At 41.9% G+C, this 23,029-nt stretch overlaps 2 protein-coding genes across 2 annotated transcripts in view; both read right to left on the reverse strand.

Annotated features, from left to right (window-relative positions):
* Window positions 1–20,005, reverse strand: part of LOC127696114 (ATP-binding cassette sub-family G member 3-like) — a 120,836-nt gene extending 100,831 nt beyond the window's left edge. Inside the window, exon 1 of the mRNA XM_052198625.1 lies at window positions 19,916–20,005. The gene's annotated coding sequence lies outside the window, so the exon portion shown is untranslated. The remainder of the gene's footprint in view (window positions 1–19,915) is intronic.
* Window positions 1–20,005, reverse strand: part of LOC127696115 (ATP-binding cassette sub-family G member 3-like) — a 52,158-nt gene extending 32,153 nt beyond the window's left edge. The window contains exons 1-7 of the mRNA XM_052198628.1: window positions 19,916–20,005; window positions 11,318–11,538; window positions 9,321–9,380; window positions 7,275–7,389; window positions 6,638–6,790; window positions 4,114–4,250; window positions 3,339–3,490 (exon numbers count right to left, since the gene is read on the reverse strand). Of these exons, the coding sequence (XP_052054588.1) occupies window positions 3,339–3,490; window positions 4,114–4,250; window positions 6,638–6,790; window positions 7,275–7,389; window positions 9,321–9,380; window positions 11,318–11,520 (820 nt within the window). The 5' untranslated portion in view covers window positions 11,521–11,538; window positions 19,916–20,005. The remainder of the gene's footprint in view (window positions 1–3,338; window positions 3,491–4,113; window positions 4,251–6,637; window positions 6,791–7,274; window positions 7,390–9,320; window positions 9,381–11,317; window positions 11,539–19,915) is intronic.
* Window positions 20,006–23,029: the final 3,024 nt, after the last annotated feature.

Here is a 23,029-nt window from a genome sequence, read left to right on the forward strand (position 1 = left end):
GGTAGAAACCCAAAATAGGAATAATTTTAGACATTGGAGTTCACTGTAATAACGCTGCACTTCAATGTCCCTCACATCACCAAAGGAATTTACCTCCATAGTACTAAGAGTTGACAGTTCTGCTGCACCAAGGAATGAAATGTGGGCACAATTATTTGGATATAGATTTCCTGCTATGGTCAAAGCTATTTGACTTGAGTGACTGTCATCATTCTCAGCCTACAGGAAACAGGTTACATTCATTCAAGAAATGGTGTGTGTGTTAAGATAGTCTATCCATGAAGTCATTCATCAACTGTTTCAATGAACAATGGTTCTGCTTGGAGGGTGGCACAGATATTAGGTGAGGATAAGATTCTGGTTCATTGGCTGTAATGATTTTGAAAAGCATTTGTCTCAGAAAAACTGTAACTTATAAGATCCTCTTCTTCAAAATTGATGCAAAAATTATTAATATCAAGCAAAATATTCAGTCTCAGTCTTTGTTGTTCTCTTATAAGGCACCTCCCAAATTAATTATCTATGTTTCATTTGGATATATGAAAATTTTTGAAATATGTAAGCTGATCTGAAAACCATAGTATAATGTATAAATATCAAATAAGCAATCTTACTAATAGAGAGGCTAAGATAGGAAAAGCAGGATTTCAAGACTAATATGTGGTACAGAGCAAGATACTGTCACGTCCAAGCAAGCAGAAAGTGTATGTGGATTCTACAATACTGGACATATTTCTCCACTTACCAAATGAGAGTGACTACTCAGTGACAACCAACAAATTTCTAATTCTGCATATTTTTAGATTTCAATCAATTAGGATATGTTAGTAATATTAATTACTACATTTAGAGATATTAAGGAAAAGTTATTATTACTTCCTGATATTTTTCTTGTTAGAAGTGGAATTATGTTTGTGTGGGTTTGTTTAAAGATTACTTTTTTGCTTTCTCTAGGCTGTAGTTTTTCTCCTTGTGTTGGTGTTTTCCATCTATTATCCTTTGTAGGGCTGGATTTATGGAAAGATATTGTGTAAATTTGGTTTTATTATGGAATATCTTGTTTTCTCTGTCTATGGTAATTGAGAGTTTTGCTGGTATACTAGCCTGGGCTGCATTCTCTTAGAGTCTGTATGACATCTGTCCAGGATCTTCTAGCTTTCATAGTCTCTGGTGAGAAGTCTGGTGTAATTCTGACAGGTCTGCTTTTATATGATACTTGGCACTTTCCCCTTATTGCTTTCAATAGTCTTTGTTTAGTGCATTTAGTGTTTTGATTATTATGTGATGAGAGGAATTTCTTTTCTGGTCCAGTCTATTTAGAGTTCTGTAGGCTTTTTGTCTGTCTATGGTCATCTCTTTTTTTTGGTTAGGGAAGTTTTCTTCTATAATTATGTTGAAAATAATTACTGACACTTTTTGATTTATTTTATTTATATGAGAACACTGTACCTGTATTCATAAACACCAGAAAAGGGCATCTGATATCATTACAGATGGTTGTGATCTACAATGTGGTTGCTGGGAATTGAACTCAGGACCTTTGGCAGAGCAGTCAGTGCTCTTAACCACGGAGCCACCTCTCCAGCCCTTTTCTGGCCCTTTAAATTAGGAGTCTTGACTCTCTTCTATACCTATTATCCTTAGGTTTGGTCTTCTCATTGTGTCCTGGATTTCCTGGATGTTTTAGATTAGGAGCTTTTGCTTTTTGGGTTTTCCTTGACTGTTGTGTCAATGTTTTCTACGGTATCTTCTGCACCTGAGATTCTCTCTTCTATCTCTTGTATTCTGTTGGTGATACTTGCATCTATAGCTCCTGATCTCTTTCCTAGAATTTCTATGTCCAGAGTTGTTTGCCTTTGTGATTTCTTTGTTGTTTCTACCTCTATTTTTAGATCCTGGATGGTTTTGTTTATTTCTCTCACCTGTTTGATTGTGTTTTCCTATAATTCTTCCAAGGATTTTTGTGTTTCCTCTTTAAGGGCTTCTATCTGTTTACCCATGTTCTATGGTATTTCTATAGGGAGTTCTTTATGTCTTTCTTAAAGTCCTCTATCATCATCATGAAAAGTGATTTTAGACCCAAATCTTGCTTTTCCGGTGTGATGGTGTATATAGGACTTGCTATGGGGGAAGAACTGTGTTCAGATAAAGCCAAGTAACCTTGGCTTCTTTTGCTTATATTCTTAAGCTTGCCTCCCGCCACCTGGTTATCTCTAGTACCTGACCTGGATATGTCTAAATGGAGCCTTTCCTTCCTGTTAGCCTGGTTGTGTCAGAATTCCTCAGAGTCAAGCTATCTCTGTGATCTCCTGATTCTGTGATCCTGAGATCCTGGGTGTGTCCAAGGTTATTTGTAGTCAAGCTGCCTCTGAGCCCCTGAGATCCTAGTGTGACCAAGCTCCTGGGACCAGGGGTGTGGGGCGGGATCCTGTGATTCTGGGGAAGTTAGTGCGCCCAGGAGTAGAGCTACCTCTGAGTGTTTGGGGACTGTCTGTGGAGTTTGTGCCCAAGGTCTGCTCAAGGCATTGGCCCAGACCAGAAGGAACCCATGCCACTGGTTTAGTGGAGTTCCTGCTGGTCCCAGTAATTCCTAGTATTGGGACAGATGTAATGTCCTCCTCAACTCTGATACTATGATCCTGGGTGTGGTAGAGCGCCCAAGAATGGAGCTTCCTCCAAGTTTGCACATTTAAAATGACAATGATTACTCACTAACAAAGAGTTCTAGAAAGCAAAGAATTAAACTTTTATTTGGAGTCAGAGAATCTTCCATAACTGTATCCATACTTCTAAAAGATGAAGCTGACTGCATGAACCTTTTAAAAAAAATGCTCACCATGCAATATTACTCTGAAAAGACCAGACATACCAAAAGTATGAAGTCAGACTTAAGTTTCTATAGACCCCAGGCAAGGGCTGAATCTGAAATTAGAACATACTGATAAGTAACATCTCCACAATAGCTTCTCAGATCACATACTAAGGAAAAGCTGAAAATCACCACCTGCAACTTTTCCCAAGCTTTTCACAAGCTGTTCAAATGATGGATAAGTGAGCCTGAAGCCAGTGTGCTAGCTAAGAGTGTCACCACAACTGGGAAGCAGAACAAGGGGTTCAGTAAGCATGCATGCAGGACAAGAGAGAGAAAAAACCCTGAATAACAAGCCAGTACTGTTATTCTAACAAAAATCCTGCCACCAAATTAACCACTGGTGTTTAACGTGGAGATATCCACACACAATAAGTCTGCACAAGAGTCAAACAGCATCCCTGATATCCCCTGTTCTCTTTGCAGGTCCTGTGAATGAAGAAGCTCTCATAGCAATAGACAACCATACCTGCAGATGTGAAGTATTCCAAAGCATCTCGTGCAGGTCCATGAAACATAACTTTTCCTGAAGCCACTAAGGTGAGGCTATCAAAAAATCTGAAGATGGAGTACTGAGGCTGACTGATGGAGAAGATGATTGTCCGTCCCTTCTTTGACATCCTAACTTCAGATAGGGAGACATGCTAAGACACTGAACACTGGAACCTTGATTTTTCTACAGAATACTTCATTCCTGAAGGTATACTTTCTTCCCATTTCAGACTGAATTTTTTTAAGAAGCATTTCATCTCACTTATGTTATGCACATGAGTAAAAAACCAAGCTCTATGCTTCTATTTAAAGTCTAGAAGTGGTTAACATGTGAAACATCAGTTGTCCACAGTCCACTTTTTCCTACAAATTCATCAGCCACAGACTTCTCTCTTGAGAGAAAGAAGTCACTTCTTTTACCTCTTTCTTCTCAGGGATCAGAAACCAGACCTTAGAAACCCTTTTTCTCTATAGCTGTTACTATGTTCAGATATCTCCACTCAGCCCCAGCTCACTTGTCACATGCTTGGGGGTTTGGGGACATGCTATTTAAAGCAGTGCCCCACCTCTGTTCTCCACGGTCATTAGTCCTATGCTCTAGGATATGATCTTGATGCTTCTTCTCTGTTCTTTGACATTTCCCTCTAATAAACAAGAGTTCCGTTGCTTACTTCTGAATCTCCTGCACTGAAAATGCACACAAGCAACCTGGCATTAAGGACATAAAACCTTAGTGTCCCTTTAGCACTTACCCTCTCAGGACTGAGATGATATCAGTCATAGTTCTCAAGTCTAAGCCAGTGGTGGGATCATCCAAGAACACAATGGGATGCTCGGCGATCAGCTCCATTGCTATACTGGTCCTTTTCCTGACTTCTTTACATCTAGGCTAAAGCACCAATGAACATTGTTATTAACAAGAACAGCCATAGTCACTGTTATTTGATGAACTTGCTTGTTCCAGTGATAAAAGATTGTGTTATATAATAATCCAAATGAGCCAAAATGAGAACACCTGGGAGAAGAAGGAGGCTTTTCTCTTACAAAGAGAGTAGAATGAGGCTCAGGTCAGACTTGACATGAAGCCATGTTACTAACACTGATTGTTCATTCCCTATGGACTCACATATTCTAGGGGATGAGTTATCGCACTCAAAGTCCTGCATAGTGAGGACACTGTCTAATGAAATGAGGAAAATGGGAGAGGAGAAGATAAAATATAGTTATTTAGCATTCATCTAAAATCTCTCCAACGTGCACACACAAACACACACTTATCTGTTTTGAAAGTTATTCTTTATAAGTTATATGATTAAAATTGTCACAATTTCTTGCATCTCCTGACTTTCCAGAAGTTGATAAATACATTCATCTTTTGTCCCTAAAACAGAAACTTGGTGATTATGAAAAAAAAAACAACAAAAATAGAAAGTACCTTACTCTAAATATAAAACCAAGCTATATACAGAGCCAAACTAAACAAATTTCTATCACTCAGGAAGAAAGGGCCAGTGCAGGAGGTAAACCATGAGAATCACATTCTAGAAAGTCATTTTCATGCATAGCACCAAATGTCCACTCACCAAACATTATATATAATCTTCTCAAAGAGTCAATGTCATGGTGAGAGGCAGGAAGGTTTCAGGGACCCAAGAAGAAGGAAACAACCCAATATTTGAAAATTTGAAGCACATAATAAATAATGTTCCTAATCAGGTTCTATTAATAATTAAATAATAAATTATCTTTGGGAAATGCAAATTGTTATGGCCCTGACAAGGTTGAGGATATGAAGGATTTGTTCATTTCGATAGATAATAATGGAATAGATAAGATAAGTAAATGTCCTTTTTTAAGGATAAAGATAAGTCAGCATTCAGGAATGAAGTACTATATAACATTCCTTTTAATATGTCAGTAAGAAACATGGTATCCATTACATGGTCAGCTGTGAAGCTCACCACGCACCTATTGCCCTTCCTGGTCCTGCATGAGCATCCACAGGAGGCACTTGGTCCATTTGCTGTTGCTCTGGACCAAGCCTATATCTATGGAAATTGACACAGGACCTCCTGGGAATAAATGTGGTCAGAAAATAGGGAATCAGGGAGCAGGGGCAAAAGAATATCCTAGCTTTCTGTCCGGTTGCTGAGATGAAATGTTCTGATGAGAAGCACACATGGAGATAAAGGTTTATTTCAGAGCACAGTTCAGAGGTTCAGTCAATCATTGCAGGGAAGTCAAGGCAGGAACCTGATGCAGCTGGTTACATACAGTCCAGAGCACAGAGAGAATGCACGCCTGCTGGCCAGTGCTCAGCTCACCTCCATTCTCCTGCCACCCAGGCCCCAGGCCCAAGGAACAGTGCTGCCTGCAGTGGGCTGACTCCCTCCTGATGGATTAACGTAATGAAGACAAGCACCTATAGAAATGCCCATAAGCCATAAGACTTTAGCATTCCTCATTCTCTAGATGATTCCAAGTGATTGCAGATTGTGTCAAAATAGCAGTCAAAACTAACCACACCAGAAAGGATGAGATAAAAACACAAAACAGGAGTCCACAAAAAATAATAACAAGCACAAACAAGGTAGAAGAAGATGCTCGAGACCAAGTACAACCTGGAAGGAAAATTAAGTTAGGGTGAAGCACAGAGCAACAGTTCTCAGTCTCGCAGCATAGGTCAGTTACAGAAATGTATTTGAAACAAGAAGGGAACAAAGTCTTCTGAATCAGGGGTTCTCAACCTGTGGGCAGTGAGCCCCTTAGGGTAACATATCAGGTACTTACATTACGATTCACAACAGTAGCAAAATTGCAGTTATGAGGTGCCAACAAAATAATTTTATGCTTGTGGAACGAGGAATTGTATTAAAGGGTCAGAGCATTAGGAAGGATGAGAACCACTGCTCTAGAGGAAGGGAAGATAAAGACTAGAAAGAACATATCAAATTCTCAAATGAGTCATGAGATTAACACTAACAGCAGAGGACATCACATGAGGGAGACTTGAAATGGCTGTGTGAGCAGCGCTCTTCCCTGCTGGATCACTCTCCATTCCCAGGCTTGACCGTTGTGACAATGGTTTCACAGTTTAATGTCCACCTTAACATCATGCACTCAGTCACTCATTAACAGAGAAAGCAGCCACCTTTGACCACACAAACCCCAGAAAACAGCTTGTGGAAGGTCATGTCATCTATACACAGATATCTCTGTCTCTCTGTCTCTCTCTCTCTCTTTCTCTGAGTCTTTCAAGATTTTTCCTCACATTACCTTGATATTTTGTTCTTTTTCCAGATGCAAAAGTTCCAGCACCTCATCAATCCGTTTTCTTTTTTCATCTCTTGTTACAGTCATTGGGAGACGAAGAGCTGCTGAGAACTCTAAGTTATCTCTCACGGTCACTGTGTCCAACACCACATCATTCTTAAGGGTAAATGGAATTTCAATTAGACATAGTTATCACTAAGACTCTAACAAATGTAACCTAGTCCACACAAACAACACACCTAGTGTGATGCTCCACTTAAAATAAGCTTTCAATGTCATTAATCCCAAGCTCAGAGTCTGATGTGATCATTTTCTTCCCCCTCCCATTTGCCTTCAAAAAGATGACAGGAATTTTTGGTGATTGCTGCCTGCAGTAATTTATAGAGAACTTCTAAAGACTGTAGAAAGCTAGAGGAAAGGTAACAATGGACAGCAGTGTCCTGAAGATTTAAGTCACAGTTGCTAATACTGGGCCACAGATGTCAGACTCCAGGTAACGAGTCACTACAAATGTTGGCATAGAAGCAGAGGAGCCTAAAAGTGTGTCATACACTTAAGTGGAAAGACACAAGTCTATAAGCTGAGCACCTGCCCATACCCAAGCAGAAGAGGTGTAATGTTGCAACCTGCCAACACTTACCTGTGGGACATAAGCAGACGTACATTTGAAATTAGTAGGTCGAGGTTTACCATTTATCAAAATATCTCCTGATAATCCGCATGGATCACTCCTGGCAGCTAAGACATCTAATAACCTACAAAGGGTTAATTATATTGTGTAGTTTATTTTCTCCCTTCAAAGAAAACTATCATCCTATAGAGACTCACAACAAGAAATCTACAGTTAAGTAAAAGAGAAAAATAATGTAGAGAACAAGTCAACAGTTGAACAACAAAAATCACACACAAATACACTAATACACATATACAAGTTCATACAAACACACACACACTATTATCTTCATTATGTGCTGTAACTCAGCCCAGAATTATGAATGTGAGACATGATTTACACAAATGCCCCACCTCTCTGAACTTGGGGACCCAGGTAATGTGCTGCTGTACTTTGGGAATGTCTGCTTTCTTGCTCTCAGACAACTTCCGCTATTTCTTCCTATTTCTTTTTTGTTTTGTTTTGTTTTGCTTTTAGTCGATATATTTTTATTTACATTTCAAATGATTTCCCCTTTTCAGGCCCCCCACTCCCCAAAAGTCCCATAAGCCCCCTTCCCTCCCCCTGTTCTCCCACCCACCCCTTCCCACTTCCCTGTTCTGGTTTTGCCCTATACTGCTACACTGAGTCTTTCCAGAACAAGGGGCCACTCCTCCGTTCTTCTTGTACATCATTTGATGTATGGATTATGTTTTGGGTATTCCAGCTTTCTAGATTAATATCCACTTATTAGAGTGATTGATCTTTTAAGACTGGGTTACTTCACTTAGTATAATGTTCTCCAGCTCCATCCATTTGCCTAAGAATTTCATGAATTCATTGTTTCTAATGGCTGAATAGTACTCCATTATATATATATATATACCACATTTTGCATCCATTCTTCTGTTGAGGGATACCTGGGTTCTTTCCAGCTTCTGGCTATTATAAATAGGGCTGCTATAAACATAGTAGAGCATGTATCCTTATTACATGCTGGGGAATCCTCTGGGTATATGCCCAGGAGTGGTATAGCAGGATCTTCCTGAAGTGACGTGCCCAGTTTTTGGTGCTGGTTCAACTGGAGATCAGCATGCAGGAGAATGCGAATTGATCCATCCTTGTCTCCTTGTACTAAGCTCAAGTCCAAATGGATCAAGGACCTACACATAAACCCAGACACTCTGAAGCTAATAGAAAAGAAACTGGGGAAGACCCTTGAGGACATCGGTACAGGGGGAAAGTTTCTGAACAGATCACCAATAGCGTATGCTCTAAGATCAAGACTTAACAAATGGGACCTCATAAAATTACAAAGTTTCTGTAAGGCAAAGGAAAACCATCAAAAGGACAAATCAGCAACCAACAAATTAGGAAAAGATCTTCACCAACCCTACATCAGATAGAGGGCTAATAACCAATATATACAAAGAACTCAAGAAGTTAGACCCCAGAAAACTAAATAGCCCTATTAAAAAATGGGATACAGAGTTAAACAAAGAATTTTCACCTGAAGAACTTGGGATGGTGGAGAAGCATCTTAAAAAATGTTCAACTTCATTAGTCATTAGGGAAATGCAAATCAAAACAACCCTGAGATTTCACCTTACACCAGTCAGAATGGCTAACATTAAAAATTCAGGAGACAGCAGATGTTGGCTAGGATGTGGAGAAAGAGGAACACTCCTCCACTGCTGGTGGGATTGCAAATTGGTACAACCACTCTGGAAATCAGTCTGGCGGTTCCTCAGAAAACTGGGTATTTCTTCCTATTTCAATATTATCTCCCTATTTCATGTAAGTAATACGTATCAATACCATATGCCAATGACTTTACTATTTCCTATGTATAAAGTGGGCCTAGAGAGTTCCTTTTCTTTGAGAAAATTAGATGTCCCTCTTGTACATCATCCACAGCACATAGGACCAGACTAGCTGTAATAACAATACTTAAATAACACCCATAAAGGTGACTGGATTTAAAGCACATGAACTGGATGCAAAGGGCTTACGTATGCTTTCTGTAATACTCACAAAGATCTGCACCCATCTTCAGGTCCCATAATGGCATTGAGACCAGGTTTCATGATCCCACTGTAAACACAAAATCATACTGGTTAATTTTTCTAATTTGAAGAACTTAGGTTAGCTTAGGGTCTACACTGAAAAGGCTCATTGAATTTGGATGAATTTGTAGACAGAATATAAGCACAAACACATAATAAATTTAAGTGTTACTAGAGGTCTATTATTTATGAAAGATGTCAACTACTAGTGGGGACTCATCAGAAAAATGTCTCAGACATCACAAAATCCCTTTTGTTTAATATAGAAACCATTTGTCTATTTTGAGAAGTGATGCATCTAAGTTTAGTGTTCCTTGACATGAGTAACCAGTTCTCATGAAGACTCCATTACACACACAGCCTTTCTGTGTCAGGTCTGTAACAGCTTCTTGCTAATGTGTGATCAGTGTCTTCATAACCCTGTTTGCTACTTAGTGAACCTCTACATGAGAAATCAATAGTTCATAGGGCATCAGAAGTTCTACCATTGCTATTAAAATGGAATAGAGCCAAAATCAATACAACATTAGTAGAAATCCAAAGACTAGAAAGAAGCACTCCAGAGGACAGGAAAGCTTTACCAGAATCAACACTCAAGAAAAACACTTGAATCAAAATAGGAAACAAAAATATACATCCCACAACATGGTGGCTTCCTTCTCTGATACATAAATTAGAATATGCTCAGTTTAGAACTGAAATTCCTCACTCAGAGTGAGAACATTCCTTATTGATGATTGAGTCTGCAGCACAGACTCAAATCAGTGTCTGAAAACTGACTTGAATGCTTCAGAGTAGTGAAAGGCACATATTCTTATAGAAGCTGAGTTACCTTCCCATTCGTCATTTCACATTCAGATGTGAACGTGTCAACCCTTTGCCCTACCCATGCGCTTCTTAGTAAGAAATGGTGGAAGATGTAGGTAGTGGAGCAGAAATGTCCAGTGCCCAAAACTAGAGCAAAGGGATGGGCTTGGAAAAGAGAGTGTTCAGACTGAGCTGGGGAAATCTTAGTATGCGTGCTCTCCTTAGGATTTGTTGAGGGCTAGTCTCCCTACTTTGTGGGAAACTGTGTTTCCACAATGCTTTTGCTCTGTTTACTGTCAATGTTCTTTGAGTAGATACACCAGGCCATGACTGTCTGTGGTGGGGACTTTCCTCATTGCTCCTGTCTCATCCCCTGTGACTGACACATTCAGTCTGCTGGAAACTCTCAGTTCAGTTTTGGGAGGGCTGTGTACATAGAAATGTGCCCAGTTCTTTTAGACTTTCAAATTTCTAGAATTTAAATTTTCAATATTTCTTTATCATCTCTTGATTTTAACAGTATGTTTTTGGTATTACTTTCTCATCCCTGATTTTATTGAATTAAAGTCATTTATCATGATCTTTTTTGGTACTGCGTCTAAGAGTTTTCCAAGCTTCTTTGTACTTCCAAAGAATCAACGTTTAGTGTCATTAATGTCATTCTTCTGTTCTTTAGTCACCACCCTGTTAAATTCACTGTGGTCATGAACCTATCTGTAGGTAGAACATGTTAAGGCTGGATTGATGGGGAAGCACTTAGTAGTTAAGGACCTAATTTAAACCCCCAGAACTAACAACGTTGGGTGCAGTAGTGGGCATCTCTAGAGCCAGTGGAGAAAGGAGACAGAGACAGGAGAATCTCTAGAAGCTTGCAGGCTGCTAGCCGGCCATACACAGCAGTGCACAATCAGAGATTCTTTTCTTCAACAAGGTAAAGGAAAAGGCCAATGCTCAAGGTTGTCCTCTGAGACCCTTGTGCCACATGTGTAATAGCATCCACACATCTGATGACACGCATGCACATGTACTTGTATGCACATATACTTATACACACACATATCTACAAACATACACACACACAGCTTATTTATAAAGAGAAAGTCTGTGTTTCTTCAGAGCGTTAATCCATATGGCATTGTCTTTAGCTCACGGACATACTTGATGTTCGATAGTCTTTCTATCACTTGTGTCTTTTTCCGAAGTGGAAAGCCACTCTGCACTGTTTCTCGGTAGCTGATGTTGTGAAAACTCAGCACAGCCTCTTCAGTCAGTGTCTCCGGGTCACTGGTGTTTGTTTCAGGAAGGTCACATCGATGCCTTTCTATCATTGGGATTACAGTGGGGTCATGATTGGTCGCCATCTCAGGAGGTTCTTCCTTCTGTGGGAGGAAAACCAATAGGAAGTTGAATGTCAGTCATAACACAGATCATCACACTCGCAGATGGTTTTAAACTGGGCTGCCATAGGTAGACTCCTTCCTGATGAACAGAACTCATCTCTGTGATCACCTGAGGACCCAGATGAGCACAGACATGACTGAGTACATAGACCTTAGACACCACATTCCTAAAGGACTAATGAGCACATTGAGCAGAAGATGAATGTTCTCTATAATTAATAAAGAAAGAGACAGATGAGGGGGCAGATTTTACTTACTTCAAAAGAACATTATGATATAGTATAAGTCAGATACACATCCAGATTGAGCTATTGTGTAACAGGACAGCTGAAATATACAGTTGGTTCAAGGCACACTGTGAGTAAGGTACAGACTGCTTCAGAGCACAGAGCAGATACCTTGGATAAGGGGTCTGAACCTAAGGGAGCTCACGTGGGCCATTTCAAGTGGGGTGATTGTGGTCAGCAGAAATCCTGAGGCTGGACTTGAGAGTTTGTTGACTGTGTTCATGGTGATGGCTCAGTGAGGACCCAAGAGAGGGCACTGCAGGACTCGTGACTCTGGTGTTTTAGACAAGCATACAAGCTTTGTTTCTTTGACAAGGTCTTCAAACAACCATGTGTCTAGGTGTTCCAAGCTTAGTATGTTCATAGGCGTATATATTTTTATTAATAAGTTATTTAACAACCTATTTTTCAAAGTGCTAAATATTTGCACACATAAGTTACAAAGTCATTTTGCTTCAACATTTGCTTCTAAAACAAAGCAAACCACTGCTTTATGAACTGGAGCCACTCATGGCAAGGCTTACTGTGATAATTACTGCCCCATAAAATACAAAGAAACAGGGGGATGGGCAGAGCCTGAGTTGTATACTCTCCATTTCTCAGACTGCTAGAACCAGGAGCTTCTAGGTTCTGAGTTTGACTGTGGAGGGAATTCAAAATCATCCAGCAGAGGTCATGGTGCCCTGGATACACTGGTTGGTAGGCAGCCATGAGGGACAGTAGCAGAAGTGGGGGTGACTGACAGACACCCTGGGGGCTCAGGCTGTGCAGGAATGAGGACAGGCAGCCCTGCCTCCTGCAATCAGGAACAGCATGGCTCCTGTGGATGACTGCTGAGCCTGAGAGGTCTGAGCAGGAGGCTGGCAGACCCTGGCTTTCTGAAACTGCCTCACACTGCATGTTGCCTGTGACAGACAGGGGCTGAGAGCTCTGACTCCAGGTTGCAAAGATGACTCAGTCTCCAGGGTTTCCTCCTCACTGTGTGGAGTTAACTGCTGGGTAGGATCTGAAAATCCTAGGTAGGCAGAGAGCTCAGGTCCCAGGATTCCTCCTCCTCATTGCAGAAACCCAAGCTCTGTTTGCCATCTCCACTTCCCCCAAAGCATCTGGGAGGCCCCACTTTGTTTGGACAAAACCCACAAACTGAAGTTTTCACATAGACCACGGGCCACAGAGTCCTCTGGGCAGAAGGAAAGCGGTACGCAAGGGAGGGAAGTCAGCAGCGTGAATGATGGATGCCATGTTATTTTAGCTCCAGGGTACTGTGTACAGCACCTGAGTACTGTGCACAGCACCTGAGTACTGTGTGCAGCACCTGAGTACTGTGTGCAGTACCTGAGTACTGTGTGCAGCACCTGAGTACTGTGCACAGCGCCAACCTGTAAGGTGGCAACAGAGAGCAAGGAGACAGACCAACTATGACCTGATGCCCCCAGATCTGGAAAATTCTCTGAAAGCCACAAGAGAGAGGCTCTTCTCATTCCCTGCCTTCTAGATATTAAAACATTATGTGTTATTTTAATATTACATTGGTTTTAATATTTTAAAATGTTTTAATGTTTTAAAATTCTCTGTCTTGTGTTTACTTAATCTTGTTGCTAATTTTGTGACAGGTTTTCCTTGTATGGCTCAGACTTGCCTCAAATTTGTGATACTTCTCCCTCAACTTCCAAGTGTCAGTATTACAGACAAGCCTGCAATTCATCTGCTTTATTTATACATTTTAAATTTTTGTAACTATATTGTTTTTAATCTCTTGTTCTTTTCTCTTCCTCTCCTTTTCCTTTTCTCTTTACAATTGTTTTTTTACCTTTATCAGTTTCTAATTTCATGTTTTATTCTAGATTTTGTCTGTTACTTTCAATATGCTTATTATGATTATTTTTAAATTATTATTATTATTATTATTAGTTGGCTCTGGTATTTTTACTGTGGTTTATTTTCTCCACTTTGACCAGTGCTGGGAAGTAAGTGCTCAGTAGAAGGAAGCTTGCTTTACAAATCATTACATCGCTGTATAAAATTTATTCACAGTCACTGGTGCACAGCAAAGAAACACAAGAAAGGTTGGAAACAAGGTAACAGAACTTCCTCAGAAGATCATAATGTGTCAGCGACTGAATATAAATGTATTTAATTAGGTAAAATGTTGAACAAATCATTGAGAAAGTTAACTGAAAGTGGACAGCAACTTCAGAAAGATAGACAACTGAAGGAAATAAGCCAAAGATAACAGCATATAGTATATGAGTAATAAATACAGAATTTTTGCAAGATAGACATTTTGGAAAAGTTTGCACACAAATCTTTAAAAATTCAGGAGAAAGAATCCACAAGAGACTAAATGAACTGAAGCGTAAAATACCAGGTCTTCAAAGACAAGGTCATGAGAAATTGTTCTTCGAGAGGAACAAAGAAAATAAATATGCCCAGAGACCTGGGCGGGGAAAGACTCCCAGGACTCAATAAGTGTGGTCTGAGCCAAAATGCCCCACAGTGGGAAGATGGAAGGTGAAGAGACCACTCCCAGTAGATAGCCTGGGCCCCAAGTGGAGGGATGGAGTTCCCAACCAACCTTCAGAATTTCTGACCCAGAACTGTTGCTGTCTAAAAGAACTGTAGGGATAAAAAGAGACTATAGGATACTAATTCCCCCAGAAGTTCTTTTACTGTTGAGAATAGTTTTAGCTATCCTGGGTTTTTTGTTATTCCAGATAAATTTGAAAATTGCTTTTGCTAACTCTGTGAAGAACTGAGTTGGGATTTTGATGGGGATTGCGTTGAATCTGTAGATCGCTTTTGGCAAGAAGGCCATTTTAACTATATTAATCCTGCCAATCCATGAGCATGGCAGATTTTTCCATTTTCTGAGGTCTTCTTCAATTTCCTTCTTTAGAGACCTGAAGTTCTTGTCGTATAGATCTTTCACTTGTTTGGTTAGAGTCACGCCAAGAGAGCAATAGTGTTAAAAAACTGCATGGTATTGGCACAGGGACAGGCAAGCGGACCAATGGAATAAAATTGAAGACCCAGAAATGAATCCACATACCTATGGTCACTTGATCTTCGACAAAATAGCTGAAAACATCCAGTGGGAAAAAAATAGCCTTTTCAACAAATGGTGCTGGTTCAACTGGAGGTCAGCATGCAGGAGAATGCGAATTGATCCATTCTTATCTCCTGGTACTAAGCTCAACTCCAAGTGGATCAAGGACCTCCACATAAAACCAGACACACTGAAACTAATAGAAAAGAAACTGGGGAAAACCCTTGAGGACATCGGTACAGGGGGAAAAGTTCCTGAACATAACACCAATAGCTTATGCTCTAAGATCAAGAATTGACAAATGGGACCTCATAAAATTACAAAGTTTCTGTAAGGCAAAGGACACTGTCAAAAGAACAAAACAGCAACCAACAAATTGGGAAAAGATCTTCACCAACCCTATATCAGATAGAGGGCTAATATCCGAATATACAAAGAACTCAAGAAGTTAGACCCCAAAGAACCAAATAACCCTATTAAAAAATGGGGTACAGACCTAAACAAAGAATTTTGACCTGAAGAAATTCAGATGGCCGAGAAGCACCTTAAGAAATGTTCAACATCATTAGCCATTAGGGAAATGCAAATCAAAACAACCCTGAGATTTCACCTCACACCAGTCAGAATGGCTAAGGTTAAAAATTCAGGAGACAGCAAGCGTTGGCGAGGATGTGGAGAAAGAGGGACACTCCTTCACTGCTGGTGGGATTGTAAGATGGTACAACCACTATGGAAGTCAGTCTGGTGGTTCCTAAGAAAACTGGGCATGACACTTCCGGAGGACCCTGCTATACCTCTCCTGGGCATATACCCAGAGGATTCCCCAGAATGCAATAAGGACACATGCTCCACTGTGTTCATAGCAGCCTTATTTATAATATCCAGAAGCTGGAAAGAACCCAGATATCCCTCAATGGAGGAATGGATACCGAAAATGTGGTATATATACACAATGGAGTACTACTATTCAGCAATTAAGAACAATGAATTCATGAATTTTTTAGGCAAATGGATGGAACTGGAAAATATCCTAAGTGAGGTAACACAATCACAAAAAAATACACATGAAATGCAATCATTGATAAGTGGATATTAATTAGCCCTGAAGCTCTGAATACTGAAGATACAATTAGCATATCATATGATTCCCATGAAGAAGAAAGAAGAGGGCCCTAATCCTGGAAAGGCTTGATCCAGCATTGTAGGGGAGTACCAGGACAGAGAAAAGGGAGGGGAAAGATAGGAGAATGGATGGAGAGAAGGGGACTTATGGGACATATGTTGGGGGGGGGGGGGGACAGGGAAAGGGAAAAGCTTTTGGATTGTAAACAAAGAATACAGAAAATAAAAAATAAATAAAATAAATAAATATAAATTAATAAATACAAAAAAAAAAAAGAGAGAGACTATAGGTAAGGCAGTGACTGGCCCATCTTGGGATCTCTGCCATGGGCGGGCATCAGAGCCTGACACCATCACTGATGCTCTGCTGTGTTTGCTGGCAGGAGACATAGATTTTCTATGTCTTCAGTCCATATTTCAGGATTCTATTCTAATAAAAATGTTCCCAATTGGTCTCTCAGTCATGTCCTGAAGGTCATTCAAGATGAGGCCATCACATTTTTTAATTAATTATTTTGCTCATTTACATCCAAATGTTGCCCCCTCCTGGTCTCCCCTCCCAGGGTTCTTCACCCGATGCCTGCACCCCCACACACACTGTCCTTGGAGAGGCTCTACCAGCATCCGACTGAGACAGGTGTGGATACTTACAGCCAACCATTGCACTAAGGTTGGGACCCCTGTGAAAGAGTTAAGGGAAGGACTGAAAAAGCTGGAGGGGATGGCATCCCCCTAGGAAGACTAACCCAGCCTCCTGGCAGCTCAGGGATCTAACTACCAACCAAGCAGCACAAACATGTGCATCAAAGGGCTGTTTACTCTGGCCTCAGTGGGAGAGGACGCACCTAATCCTGTGGGACTTGATGCCCCAGGGTGGGGATGCCTGGGAAGTGGGGCTGGCACCCTCTCGGAGGGTTGGCCTCCTGCACTTTCCTCCGTGCAGTTGGCATGTTCACTGGTTGTTCCTTGATGTGCTGCTTACTCTGCTCACATGTGGCCAGTCAGGCTGATGAGACCTGGTGGGTGCAGATTCTCATGGTACTGGAGACACACTCTCACTGCAAACTCCCCCATCCTCTGGCTCTTACAATCTGTCTGCTCTCTCTGCCACAGAGCCATAGGCATGAGAGTGCTTCGAACACATATCCAGTGGAACTGGGCTCCAAAGCCACAGTTTAACTGTCGTGGTTTTCTGTAGCAGTCTATCTGTTACCAAAAGAAGTTTCCTTGATGAGGGGCAAAGATCACACACACCTATGAGTATATGGAGCGTGTGAGTGCAGAGAGTTGTCAAGGACTATGCTTGTTTAGTAAATTAGTGGTTATAGATTCTCCTCCCAGTAATTAGCACAAGCTAGTTACCTAGGTTTCCTGTACCAGGCATTATTGTATGCCTATTGCTGAGTAGGTCTTAGGCCCAAAGAGACTTAACTTGCTGGTTACTGGCAAGGTTTGTGTTCAGTAACCAACAACTCTCTGCAGGAGTGGCCTCTCTTGGTAGGACTGTTGGTTCTCTTCCTCCTTTGGAAGCATGCATGGTACCTTCTAGTACCATAAAAGCTAGTCCTCAGGGAGAGAGCGTTCAAGTCAATTCCAGCACAGGGGCCCCTGGAAATGCAAGTATTTCAGCAATAGCACCTAGAAGATGATGGGTCAGCTAGTACTCAGCATGGCAAAACACAGGAGAGACTGTGCCTCAACAAGGCCTTACAAGTTATCCTATGATCCCCCTCCACACACAGTGTCCACCCTTCCCTCTCCCACACACTGAAAAGAGCAAGAGAAACTGTGGAAATGCATCTCTAGGTTTAAATAAGCAGAGCAGGTGCTGGAAACGTGCTTGTGTACTTCTGAATGCGCCCAGAGCCACAGACTGTGCATAGTAAATCGACGGGGTGTCTAATGTTAATTCTGGACTAACAAAGCCAGTACTAAAGAGAAAAACTGTGATGCCACAGTCATCTACACTATCAATTTTTGGTTCTGTAGCAATGTGGGCAAAACAATCTCTTGGAGAAGAAATTTTAGCTTCATATCTATCAATGTAGCATGTGTGTGTGCATGTGTGTGTATGCGTGTGCATTTGTGTGCATGTGCGTGTACTTGTGTGCATGTGTGATGGGTGTAAGTGTGTGTATATATATCTGTGTGTGTGCATGTGTGGATATGTATATGTGTGTGTATATGTCTGTGTATCTGTGTATATGTGATGTGTGTGTATGTGTGTGTGACATGCACAAAGTAGGGCTTTTAAGTTCTTTAATTTTCATAATCCACCTTAATTCTAATTAATTTCCTCAAGCAACTGACTCGAAGATATCCTACTTCAAACAGTTTTCAACTACAAACAAACTTAAAAAATAGTCAACAAAATGTCCGTGATGACAGGAAAACTGTGCTGCACTGATCCTGGTTCTCATGCACTGAATCTGAATCACATATAGAAACTGCACATATATACACACATACAGATACACTCATGTCACATGGTGTCCCCGAAATATACGCAATGTGGCCACAAGGTAAGTACCTACCAAATACTTACAGAACATGAGACTCACACAACCGCATATGAAATCTCGGTGCATCTCTAAGTAAGACCTGCTCATCCAGGGTGTCTGTACTTCACAGGGTAAGGAAAATGACAGCCACAGTTGACCTGGTGTGGGCACTGCTGCTGGCATTATGGGATGGTTCGGAGCACAGTCTTCCTTTGAGCCTCCTCTACACCCAAATTAACACACGCAAGAAACCTTCCCTCAAAACCAAACAGGCAAGAGCCTCTCTGCAAACAGTGCACTTCCCTTATTGCTCCTGAGCTGTGGGGATGAGCAACCCCTTCTTGTCATGGTCACAGTAACACCTTAAGGGGCTGAAGCTAGGGCTCAGCAACTAAGAGCACATACCCTTCCTATTCCAGCCCCTGCCCAATGCAGGGACTCACAACATCTACAACTCCAGATCAGGGGATGCAGTGCCCTCTCTGGCCTCTACGGGCCCCAGACAAGCACACAGAGCACCTACACACATGCAAGCAAAACGCTCAGACACTCAAAACAAAAACAAACAAAAACAATCACTTGAAAATGCAACTTTCACCTTCGAGGGTCCCTCAGTGCACCTGTGTCCCTTCTGATTTCTCCACGTCCATGGCTTCCGCAAGCCCTCCATTCTAGTTTGCATTTTATTTCCGTTTATTTCTCCCCTTCTCAAATGCTTCACAGATGCTCAGCCACAGTATGTGCAGAAATAAGTTCTGCGTGTGTTTGTGTCTTAATGCACATTGATGCAGGAGAGGCACGTGTTACACCATAAGGAGATCTCACGTGTAAATGCACAGGCTGGACACACTGTGCTTAGGAAAGAGGTGTTCCTATGAATCTTTCTGTCTCTCTAGAACTAATGAGTGACTACATTTCTCGTGCTACAGAAGAAAATAAAACAAAATAGCATCATGGATACACAATCCACTAAAAGGCTTGCAATCTAATAATTTTGACCTTTAATTTTTCTGTCTGTTGAAACCTTTATAGCACTATCTGAGGAAGACTCATAAGAAGTTGATGAATGTCTGTATACCAAACTAGAGATTGCTGGAAAAAAATCCATTTATATCATGGAAAAAATAATAAATTGCCAAGCTCCCTTAAAATAACAGTGTTAACAAGTTTCTTATGAACTTCTGGTATCTCCGCTGCTCAGTAAAACTTTTACCTGCCCAACACCAGCTTCATACATTTGGAAATCAAAAGTTGTATATTTCCAACCTGCCCCAAACATGGAGCCTCTAAGGACTGTGTGATGTGACCAAGTTTCTTTGCATTTCACACTGGCAAATGAAGCTGCAGGGGTTTCCCAGCCCTCTACTGCACTCTTCTGCATCCTGCTGGCCCACACTCACCGCTGACAGAAAATGCAGGGGCCCAGGTTGCTACTTGCACAGGACTTGTTGTTGCAGCTCTGGTCTTTGGAAGGCACAAGCGGCTCTGGCTTCTGCTCCGCAGCGTGCTTGGAGCCTCTGTGCTCAGGGGCAGCGATCTGGGAAACTGAAGAGAGAAGAGGAAGTAGCAGGCAGTGGGGCGGAAAGCTTGAGGGAAAGTGGGGGGAGGCAGGTTGCGCCATGGGTCTGGGGAGGGGCACGCTGTGGGGATGATGCCATAGGGTGCGCTGTGCTGGAGAGTCTCTGTGGGGCGGGGCGAGCAGTGGGGCAGTGGCGGGGCAGGGGAGTCCATGTGGGGTGGGGCGAGCCTTGGGGCAGGGGCAGGGGCGGGGCAGGGGAGTGTGGTTGGAGTGGGGGTGGAGTGGTGCCTTAGGGTGAGGGCTCAGGTTGGTTGGAGTCCAGCCAGATCTGGAGACCTGGGCAGACATTATGCCCTAATTCAGGCTCACATCTGGGCTGGAGTCTGAGAAGCCAGGATCCAGGAAGAGACAGAGTGAAATTGACAGTTCCTGGGGTACTTTTTTTTGGGGGGGGGGGGTTGTTTTGTTTAACAAATGGAAGAAAAAAACCAGGAAATGAATATAAGCTTATCTCAGAACGGGCAAACTCAGGTCAGGACAATAAGGATATGTTTGTTAAGCGCCCATGGTGTTAATATAACTTGATTTATAGCTTCTTTTTATTGAGGAGACCAATTAAGAAATAATTGAGTGTTCACGACTGTAATCCCTATAACTGAGGGACTGAGGCAGGAGGTTGGGAGTTTGGGTGCCAGTCCTAAACATCGAACTCTATCTCGAAAAGAGCAAAAAGAGGACGCAGTGACTGAGCTTGGACTGTTAACCTGGGTCAGACTGTGCAGTGTGTGTACAGCATCGGACGCAATGCTGAAGTCATCCAAGTAAAATTCCAGTACTCAAGACGTTTTTAACATTCAAGCATGGATTAGGAAGGGAAGTACAAGTCGTACCCCCACCCCTTAGTCCCCCACTCCCCACCCCGCACTCCCCATCCCCATTCTACAGTTTTAGCTTCTAGATGTGGCCTCCTGTCCTGGAATGAAGGAGATGGTTTTACCTCAAAGCAGACTAAAACCTCTTAATTATTTTACTTATTTTTATATGTGTGAACATTATTGCCCACGTGTATGTCTGTGCCTGACACACACGCTCCGGTGCCTGCGGAGACAGGGAGGGCTCAGGAGTCCCTGGAACTAGAGTCACAGATGTTGTGACCACCCATGTGGGTGCTGGGAATAGAATCCAGGTCCTCAGGAAGAACAGCAAGTGCTCTGTACCATGGAGCCATCTCTCCAGCCGTGACTGAGCGCTTTGAAAATCGATTACGTGCCTGCAGTTTCTGGTTTGGTAGGAGGACAGTACCATTAAGCGAATCCTCTCACTTTCTTGGAATAACTCCTAAGGATCCGTGCCATGAGCTTGCAAATAAAAGCTATGAGATTGCTGCAGAACTGACATTCAGTTTTTTAAATTATTATTATTATCGTCATCATTGTTATTATTTCATGCGTGTGCACACGTGTGATGTCGGTGTGTACACATGCTGCAGCGTGTCTTTTCTGGTCTGGTCTCTTTGGTGTTCTGTGCACTTCTTGTGTCTTTCCTTAGTCTGGGGAAGTTCTCATCTATGACCCTGCTGGTCTGCTCTGCTCTATGCCACTGACTCGGGCTTCTTCTCCTCCCCTGGGCCTGTAATTCCAAGGTTTGGTTTGTCCATGGTGTCCCTCATTTCCTGGGTGTTCCTTTCCCGTGTTATTTTCTTCTCCGTATTCCTTGATTATTTACTCTAGATCTCTGCTTTAACTTTGAGTCCTGATCTTCTATTTGTCAGGGTTTCCTGCGGGTTCTAGCTGAGTTACTGGACTCCCCCTCTCAGCTTGAGTCCTCCTCAGGGTTTCTGTCTCTCCTCATGGAGTCCTGATATCAAGCCCAGGCCTGCCTTCATCATTTCCTTCAGCCTGGTTTGTGTTCTCTCTGACACCACTCAGGCACTTAGACTCCTTCTCCTCAGACTCCTTCTCCTCAGACTCCTTCTCCTCGATTCACTGAGCTGTTCCTTTGCATCCTATTTAAACACCTTGAACTCTGATGTAATTACAGAAGTTCTTGTGGGGCTGGAGAGATTAAGCCTCAGAGGTTAAGAGCACTGGCTCTTCTTCCAGATGGCCCTGAGTTCAATTCTCAGCAACCACATGGTGGCTCACACCACCTATAATGAGATCTGATCCTTTCTTCTTGCCTGCAGGTGTACATGCAGACAGGGCACTCACAAATATAAAATACATACATACATCTTTTTTAAAAAAAATCAAAGAAGCTCTGTAAAAAGGTTTTCCATGTAATGGCAACTATCACTAATGGTGGTTTTCCTTACTTAGGCACAAATACCAATATTTACTAAGTTAGAGAATATCAGAAAGAGTCTAACCAGAGTCACTATGCTAAATACCTGAGATTCCCAAAGCTCTCAGTGAAGACATATGATCTCTGAGGTAAATCTTTTTTTCATTAGATATTTGCTTTATTTACATTTCAAATGGTATCCCCTTTCCTTGTTTCCTCTCCAAAAACTCCCTAAACCTCCCCACACCTGCTTCCTAACCCACTCATTCCCACTTCCTTGTCCTGGTATTCCCCTACACTGGGGCATTGAGCCTTCTCAGGACCAAGGGCCTCTCTTCTCATTGATGTCCAACAAGACCAGCCTCTGCTACATATGTGGCTGGAGTCATGGGTTCTCCATGTGTAGTCTTTAGTTGGTGGATTAGTCCCTGGGAGCTCTGGGGGTACTGCTTGGTTCAAATTGTTGTTCACTGGCTTTCATACTTTGTGAAAAATTTGTCCTTATGATAGAAGCAAACCCTTAACACAGTCTCTGGCTTGTGATGGTTGGTGCAGCAGTTTCCCAATATTATGATCATGTGATAGCCATGTATACTTTTCAGAAACTGTACTGCCATTTTTAAGTGTGTTCTTGTTGTTGTTGTTGTTGTTGCTTGGTTGTATGTTTGAGCTGGATCTTCATGGACCTGAAACAGTGAGTTGCTCTGTAGAC

Source organism: Apodemus sylvaticus, chromosome 11, assembly GCF_947179515.1.
Source record: "Apodemus sylvaticus chromosome 11, mApoSyl1.1, whole genome shotgun sequence".
In the NCBI taxonomy this organism is placed as follows: Eukaryota; Metazoa; Chordata; class Mammalia; order Rodentia; family Muridae; genus Apodemus; species Apodemus sylvaticus.